This window comes from Neopsephotus bourkii, unplaced genomic scaffold, assembly GCF_033783945.1.
Source record: "Neopsephotus bourkii isolate Nb327-2 ecotype Australia unplaced genomic scaffold, CSIRO-AGI_Nbou_v1 NB_107, whole genome shotgun sequence".
NCBI lineage: Eukaryota > Metazoa > Chordata > Aves > Psittaciformes > Psittacidae > Neopsephotus > Neopsephotus bourkii.
In genome coordinates this window covers 3156536-3165167 of record NW_026900624.1, presented here as the reverse complement: position 1 = coordinate 3165167, position 8632 = coordinate 3156536, and the positions used below count along the sequence as shown (strand labels likewise).

Genomic DNA, 8632 nt, shown 5'->3' with positions numbered 1-8632 from the left:
CTTGGCATGCTGTCTGGTATTGCCCCACACACTCTTTTATATCATTGCCACAGCACTGTAAGGGAGAAAAGGAAGAAGCATTCTACCTACCTTCCAACATGGGCAAGAAGACCCAGCCCCAGTCCACCTAGGAAGAGGTGTATTTTTAGCATCAGAGATGCTTTTCAGAACAACTTAAGTGCTTGGAAGGACAGGAGGAAAAGACTTCCAGCATTCACTCTCACACAGGAGAGAGATGTAACACAAAAATAGTAAGTATGTTGGATTCTTGTGCTTCTCTCTATAAATATTTCCTTCAGTCCTCTGCACATCTGCAGTCCAGAGGCATTTCAAGACTTAAATCCTCAAATTCAGATGGGACCCAACAAACATATTAGAAAGCACCAATACAAAAGGATGCAGCTCACCTTTGGTTTCCTACAAACTGCTCCCAAGCCTATCAGCTACAAACAGAAACATCATATACAGACTCCCTCCTGAGAGGCAAAAATCCTCCTAAACCTAAGCCCTTGAAGAGATTCCTCCTACCTGATCTACACTGCAGAAGTGGCAGACTTAGCTACGTTTTCTTTTTCAGGAGCTTCCAAAGACAGAAATGCAAGGAGATACCTTTACATCTTTTTGCATCTAGACAAGATAGAAAGAGGAAAGCAGAAGGAGGCACATACATTAAAGTAACTGAACTTTGGTTTGGGTATTGAAGTCTAAACACTGGTTCTATTTTATAAAGCACAGACACTCAAGAAAGACTCATTTCTAACAAAAACACATCATTTTAATACTGAACATCTTAAAAAACACTACAATACAAAACTTTGCTTTGAAGAGGGGATTCAGCTTCTAAGCAAAATTACATTAAACGTTCAAGAAATTATGAATGGCAGGCATCCTACAGTTTCCATAGAACATCAGCAACTGTTATTGGAGCTTTTAAGTCTAGAGCCACACAATTAATATGCTCAACTGAGGGGAAAACACACACCAAACACTTCAGTACAAATTCACACCAGAAGACTGCCCTTTAAGGTCTCTCAGTCTGGCTTAGATGAATATCCTACTGAGTTAAGGCTAATACAAAATCCTACATAATAAGAACCAGTGTGTAATTTTCACAGTCTGTGTGCACACATAGAGAAAGAGAGTCACGCATCATCCCACAGACTTTTATCTTTGGACCAAAATCTGACATCACTGCACTGTCACCAACAAGACAACTTGTTAGGAGAAGAAATGCTTCCCATTCTTGTAATCTAAATCTGATTTTAGTAATTACTAACAGTCCTTTTACCAAAATAAAAAAAACACAAAACCAACAACCCACAAACACAATGTCAGTTCAAGAGAAAGACTTTGGCATAGCCCCTAAATTTCTTTATCCCAACTGTTGTCAGATTAAGTCACACTTAGCTTTTTGGCACTCAAAGGCTCTGACACTGCTACTAGCCTGAGTCACTGAGAGAAAAAAAAGGGGTAGAAAGAACTAACACTTCTTAAAACCCTACACTTATTAGCTTTAAAGGGACCCATATCAGAGTCCTGCAGGAACAGAAGCAAAAAATAAACATCACCATCTCCTCTGCAGACAAGATGGTGCACCTGAGCTTTCCAGTGCTCCTCCCCAACAGGTAATTATTTACCAAGTCCTAACATCAGTGAACTAACACACTGTAGTTAACAATTTGTAATAATAATCCAAACAGGATGTAACAGCACACATAAAAAAGAGACTCAAGCAAGTCCACCTTTGAACAAAAGAACAAGTGTTCTATAAACCAACCTGGCTTTTCCTCAAACTTTTAACAAGCAAAGTAGACCTGAATGGTGGTATTGTGTTGAGGTTTTGGGTCTGGGGTTTTTTGGGGGGGTGGGGTGGTGGTTTGTTTGGGGTTGGTTTTATTTTTTTGGTTGGTGGGTTTTTGTTTGGTTTAGGGCTTGGGGGGGGGGGGAAGAGAGGGGTGGGAGTTTGTTAATTTTAAGCAAAAATCCATAAAATACTTTTTGCAGTTTCAGTAGTGATGCTGGCCTAAAACACAGCTATAGTCACCTAATCTAAAGCCTTCCTGAATGAAGGAACCTTTCACAAATGGATGCTGGGAACAGAAGTGCAGTTAAATTGAACTTCTTACACGTTGCTTACTTCTACATGAATCAGACTTACTAGGAGCTGCTTAAAGCACCCCTGATGATTTTATCATCAGCTTCAGCTTGTTAGGAGAGGTTCAATTGCCCAAGTACATACTGAAGGCGTACCAGGTAGAAAAATACGCTTAAGTTTTATGCATCATCTTATATAAGGATGTAGCACTTAACTACACCCCAGTGATAAAAGATCTTGAGCTGTCCTGACAAAACACATTACTGGTCAAAATGTCTGCATGCCACAACAAATGAATGGGCAGTGGATTTGGCCAGCTGTTGTTTGCTGATGGATCCAAGGCATGTATCTTTCCAGGTTTGAGTGTATGGTCAGCATCTTCACAGCTACTACAATTTCAACATTACAACACAAGAGATAATATGTTTGAATGACAAAACAGCACAAAACAATAGCCACATTTGTCTACATTGGATACATTCACAGCACAAAGCTGATCAAGCTGTAGAAGAGGCAGGATTTTGAGAGACTGAGCAGGGAGTGGGAGGCAGACTTCCAGGTGATGACTGGGATAAGAGACTGGCATTTTCAGGGGGAAAACTGCTGGGATTAAGAAGGGGAAATAAAAGAGATGCTGCTGCAGCTGCCTGCCGTTCTAGAAGAAGTCGTAAAGTACAAACAGTTGAATTAATGAGATCATTGCCTGAGAGAAGTATGGTCAGTTGTTTCTGAATTTCTTGCAGGACCTGCAGCTGACTTTGCTGATTTAGAAGAAGCATATCCATATTTTCCCTCATTTTCTGCACTGTACAAACAGAAAAAAGAATGTTAATGCTTGCTATGTAAGAATAATTCACATAACAATTTAGAAGCCTTTTTCTACTTACACTCTTCAAGAACAAGATTCAAGTGAACTGTCTCAGGTTCCCCTGCACCACAACCTTGCTCTTCTTTATGATGAAGAGATGTAAATCCAGAACGGTTTGCATCTAAAAGCAAAACAGTATAAGTCAAGAGCCCACTTTACCACCAATTACTAGGTCAGCATTTCAAATATGCGTGCACACAAGGAAAAGGCAGATCAGTAACAACCCTTCCTCTCCCTCACATTTTAAACTTAAAACTTCAAGTCAGATGCTGGCCCAAATTAAACCAAACCAGAATGCAGACAAGGCAGATATAGCTCCCTGAAACATCCCAGGCTTGTGTTTTATCACAGTCAAGATACTTTCCTGTTGCTTCTCCCCTCCTTTATTTTTCTGGGGAGAAAGCAGGGAAAGGAAGCAAAGCCGGAGCATGAGCTGCAAGGAATAGGACAGCTGAGATTCAGTAAAATACTCAATTTATAAATACATAAACCTCTTTGAAATAGTACCAGATACAGAAATCAAATTTCATTCTGAATCCACACATTACAAGGCTGATCACAAAAGCAATTTTATCATACAGCGTCAAATACAATGATGCAGTAGCTAGTAGGTACTCCAGGATAAGTTCATACACTTTCTTTTGATGCAGGCATACTACTAGGCTGATCTGATATTAATTGTAAAAATGACTTTGTTTTCTTCTTATGAATTATAAACTCCTCAATCTAACAAAAGGAAAAAAACTGAGACAGAAGAAAATTTCCAGAAGAAAAAAAATCATTAGAAGTGAAAGGTCCCATCTTTAAGGCTCAGTAGCAGAGTTACTAGGCCACCTTTTTACATCTATGGACTGAGTGTTCTCAAACTCTACCTTAGGAATTCAGTTTTGCCATTTCAGTAGAAGCTCGTTATTATTTCCATTGTTAAGATGAAATGTTCTCCTGCTCAGAATTTTTTTTCAGTAGGAAAACTCAAATAAAACTAATGAAAACAAACCAAACCAAACCTGAAAAGTCTCACACACGTAACATACAGCCTCACGTCTCAATTGCCATACTGTTACATGATGTGGTCGAGACCCCAACATCCAGAACAATTCTAGGGGTAGCTAGGCAAGACCCAAGATTAAAAATTAAAATGTTTTTGACCAAGTATTAAGGGACTACCCATGTAAAAGTACAACAGAAAACAAGCCACAATATTAGTTTTTATCATGGAGTTTCTGGTCATTACAAAAATGTAGAATAGTGCAAAATCTCAAAATTTCTCTAATCAATCCCCTTGCCTGACAGCTTGTACTATGCCATCAGTATTACAGAGGGTTAGCCAGGAGAGACTTCCCCCTGCAGACAACTAAAAGCTGCTCATTTAATATCCACACATAACAAAATAACTGATAGAAATTATCAAGGCCCTGATTCTTATCCTAAATTCCTTCTGCTTCCCTAAACTTAGTATTTTGTTAGCTGAGCACTTCTGAAGATCTATTTCTAGACAACAGGCAACACTATGAAGCAGGAATTTATGGGATCCAAGAGCTTTAGAGTCTGAAGTCCCAGGCAGCCTTCATGGCAAAGCCTTATTTTCAACTTTGGCATTGCCTTATTTTCAACTTTGGCATTTTTAAGGCACTTCTTCAATGACAGAGATAAACATATAATATAGAAAGGGGAAAAAAGAGGGGAGAGGCAGGAACCCTAACCAAACAGAAAATACTCACAACCACAGCAAGGAGAAAGAAGTGTTTAGGAACAAATGGAGACCAGAGTATCCAATATATCCCCTGTGAATCTGCACAGCTTGAAATAAAACTCAACAGATCTTAATTCAGTTACCTGCTGTCTGTTCACTGGCTCTTTCTCTTAAATGAGTCCCCTGATGTTTGATGAAGTTGGAGTACAGACGGAAGCTATTTCCACCCTCGGTACACCTAAAGAACTTCTTCTCATCCATATGGGCTTTCTGATGGTGGAAGAGAGCTGCACTGCCACTGAAGCTTTTCCTGCATGTGGTGCAGGAAAAGGCTTTCTTTTTTGTGTGGGTTTTACGGTGAGCGGTAAGGTTTGAGGCATGGCCAAAGGTTTTCTCACATTCTTTGCATTTGTAGGGCTTCTCCCCTGTATGGACTCTCTGGTGCGACACTAGGCTGGCCTTCCTGCTGAAGCTCTTCCCACATTCTACACACTTAAACTTCTGCACTCTCGTGTGGGTTCGCATGTGGTTCAGGAGCCTGGAACACCCCTTAAAGCCCTTCCCACATTCTGTACACTTGCAGGGTTTCTCTTCTGTGAGTGCTTTCTGGCTATCAGTAATGAGGGTGGGTTTCCTGAAGCCTCTTTTTTGGTGAAAGGGGCTGTTACAGGCTTCCTCCTGCTGCCTTTGCAGACTGGCTGGCCCCATGTCTGGGCTGTGGGCTTCTGGTAGCTGAGGCAGTACATCTTGCTTAAGCTCTTCAGGGATTCCTTCCTCTTCCTCGTAGTTATTCAAAATGCAGTCCCCTGATAGAGGAAGAGAGCAATATGACACTACTCTTTCCCTAATGCAGGTAAACTGCTCCTTGTAAAATAACTGATTTTTCCAGGCCTAGCAACAACTTGCACCAGAGTCCCCTTCTCCAAAGATGAAGGGAAATTATGAAGATTGAGACAAAAAGACAAGGAAAAGTGGCTCAAGGAAGAAGAGAGGTAAGAAACCTACCTCTTCCCTCCCCTCCCCATTTCCTTGTTCTTCCTCTCCTCAGTCTTCCTTTTGCCCTCAGGGAATGGCAAAGGAAGACTGCCAAAATGAAGGAAGGCAAAGGAACATGCTGAAACACCTTACCTGTCACGAACACCTACTTCTAGCTATTTGTCTGAGACTTTGCTCAGATGCCTCATAGCCTGCTACATTAGGATTAACGCTCTGTTTTAAAGCTGTGCGTTTGGGTGGGGATGGCTCCACACAAAATAAGTCCCCTTAACCTTTGTCAGGCAAAATTAACAGGGAAGTTAGGCCGTTTCTCACTTCTGCTAGTTAATATTTACTAACACCATTTAAACTACTTGTTTTACAGGTTGGCACATCAGCATTTTTTCCCTAAACAAGATCAGTTGAAATTACTGCAGGGAAACTGTCATGCATCAGAAGTCAAAGGAATTATTTCTTGATTAAAAAAAACCCAAACTAATTGCCAGTTAACTATGTCTTTAATATCTAGATCTAGCGTGACGCCTATTTTTCCTGTAGTGACAAGCAAAATAAAAGGCATTTCAAGGAAGTTCACAAGAAACATTCAAACATGGTCCTTTCTTTCAAAAAAAAATGCAACCTAGGTATTTTACAAATGAATTTGTATGACCATGCACCCTACAGTAAGCTTTAGTTATCTTACTCTTCTGACTAAATTTTATATTTAGTTCATCATTAATTGTAAGGATCACCTGACACAGGCTTATCCAAGTTCAATTTCTGCAGGCATCTTAAAATATTTATTATTAACTCAAGTACAGGACTTAGCCATTAGTATCTCTGATCTAGCATTAAAACATTCAGTTACTCACAATACACATACATCCTTTCTACCTTCAAAGTAAAACTCTGCAGTGCAATTTCAGTCCTACCTCTGTGACACCAAGAAACAGAATTCTACAAGTAACATGCCCTTCAAAAGACAAAATGCTATTTACTTGGCCATATGTGCCAAGACATAAACACCAGCGATAAACAAAACCACCCATTTACTGAGGGAGTCTCATCTCTTACATTAAGGGACTATATCCAAGAGACAGCTTTCTCCTGGAGGGATGAAGATGACTCCATCTCACAGAAGCAGTCATTCCCTCATTCTAGAGCTGACTTCACAGAAACTCATGTAGACCCCAAGTCTGTAACATGAAACGGAACTGAACAACCCTCCATTCCCATCTATAGCTAGCATTGAGGAGTCACACTCCTCAGATGCAGTTCTGCACCTCCCTGAGAGCCTCCTCACCAGTGAAAAAGCCTGAATAGAAATGTGCTGGCTTTCCTTCACCCCAAGTTAACTGTATTATCTTACTTTAAAACAGCTGTTTGGCACAAGAAGCAGAAAGAAAAGACAAAGTACCACTGAGCATCTTGCCCCAGCCTAGCATGCCACACCATCCTAGCAACCAAGGACAGCCAGCTAAGAATAAGGAACAAGAGCCTCAAACTTCTGAAATTTAACTAGCAGAGCTACACCTCACCTGTATATCCTGCAATGTCATTCTTCCCAGCCTCCTGGAGGACAGCGAATACCGACTCTATCATTGGCTCCATCTAGGAGAGCAGAAGAGACGACATATAGCATCTAACCTTTCCCGCACAGACAGAAGGAGAGGAGCAGACACAGGTGCAGTGCGTTCTGGCAGTACTCATGGGCTACCTAAAACGGCAAACCTGGACTTCCTATTGAACACAACCTAAACTGAGTGATGAGACTGTTAGAAAACCCTGAATTTCAGCTACTTACCAGCTGGGAAGCTTAATCAAGAGATCAGTGTGATAAAAAGCGGTCTTACCCAACCTCAACCTCCCTTGTAGCACCAACAAGGTCTGTTTGAGGGCCAGGGTCCTATTCTTTCCTTAGCCTCACCACCTCCCCCTTCTCAATCTCTTCCAAGCAGCACCTCCACCCGCCATCAATTCCCCGCTTCCCTCTAGAGCCGCTCTACCCCTCTCCAAAACCTCGGAGCAGCACTTTCGGGCCTGCTCTCGGTTGGCCCCGTCCCTTCCGTGCCGCGGGCTCCCAGGGTGGTTGTTAAGACAGAGGCCGTGGCTTTGCTCCTCCCCGAGTCCGCTGCTGGCTCTCCCCTGCCCGGGGCAGGCAGCAAGTGGCACCGGGGCAGCAGTGCGCCCACCCCGCCCTCCCGCATGGAGCCGGCAGAGCCAGGGCCGCCTCCCTCCCCGGGAGCTTGCCGCCCGGCCACTGCTGCCGATCCCCTGCCCTACTGGCACCCCTCAAAATACGGAGGGGTTTTCGCCTTAATCGTCCCGTGTGGTGAGAGATGGATGACTCTGCGGTTCCATTCCTTTGCACTCTGGCCGTGTTCACTCGTTGGGTTCACCCAGCCCTCACCAAGGCGTTGCTGTGAGTGGGGCTGTTTTGCTCATCGCCTGTGTGGCACAGAGTGTAAATAGGGCATCGTGCCGGCTCTGAGAATGGGCAGTGTTCCCCTGTAGAAGTGCGAGCTTTTCTCCACAGGGTTTAATGCCCACCGGGGTGCAGCTTGGCAAGGTAAGGAAGCAAGGCAGGCAAAGAGGAAGTCGGTCCTGTTGCAACGGGGAACGTGCAGCAGATACCGCGGCAAATAGAGGGCGCAGCTCTCAAAGGCTCAGAAACGACAGAAAAATGGACGTGGTGGTTCACCCTTTCACATGGAGCTTCAGCAACTAACCGCCCAGTAGTGCCTTTGCCCCAAGCTCCCTCGCCGGCAGGCAGGAGCTGTGGTAAGGAAACATGCTGGAAGGCAAACATGGTGTGGTGAGGAAGCATGCTGGAAGGCTCTGCACCCTTCCCTCGAGCTGCATGAATTACCTCCCTAGAGGCACACGTTTCCTCGGAAACATGCCTGGATGGGTGTTGTTTTATGGACTTGCATGTGCTGCATGTGTAATGCTTCAGGCTGGGAGCAGGGCAGGAGAAGCGACTCCTGGGTTCTGCTCCTTC

The 8632-nt window shown here is 43.2% G+C and overlaps 1 protein-coding gene across 2 annotated transcripts; it reads right to left on the bottom strand.

Moving 5' to 3' along the window:
• Positions 1-750: 750 nt before the first annotated feature.
• LOC133214818 (zinc finger protein 79-like) lies at positions 751-8223 on the bottom strand. Of its 2 annotated transcripts, none has more exons than XM_061358137.1 (5): positions 8042-8223; positions 7170-7242; positions 4800-5462; positions 2983-3084; positions 751-2900 (listed from the first exon to the last, which is right to left on the bottom strand). In XM_061358137.1, exons 2-5 carry the CDS (start codon positions 7240-7242, stop codon positions 2593-2595), a joined length of 1146 nt encoding a protein of 381 aa, XP_061214121.1. In that variant the 5' UTR covers positions 8042-8223; the 3' UTR covers positions 751-2592. The 2 variants fall into 2 exon arrangements, with proteins under 2 accessions (XP_061214121.1, XP_061214114.1); XM_061358130.1 differs by lacking the exon at positions 8042-8223 and adding an exon at positions 7664-7692.
• Positions 8224-8632: the final 409 nt, after the last annotated feature.

Excerpts from the sequence above, each read along its gene's own strand:
- LOC133214818 (XM_061358137.1), bottom strand. The coding sequence starts at position 7,242 with ATGGAGCCAATGATAGAGTCGGTATTCGCTGTCCTCCAGGAGGCTGGG. Across the intron at positions 3,085-4,799 it reads AGCCAGTGAACAGACAGCAG|ATGCAAACCGTTCTGGATTT; the intron begins GTAACTGAATTA and ends TTTTGCTTTTAG. Across the intron at positions 2,901-2,982 it reads GAATCTTGTTCTTGAAGAGT|TGCAGAAAATGAGGGAAAAT; the intron begins GTAAGTAGAAAA and ends CTGTTTGTACAG.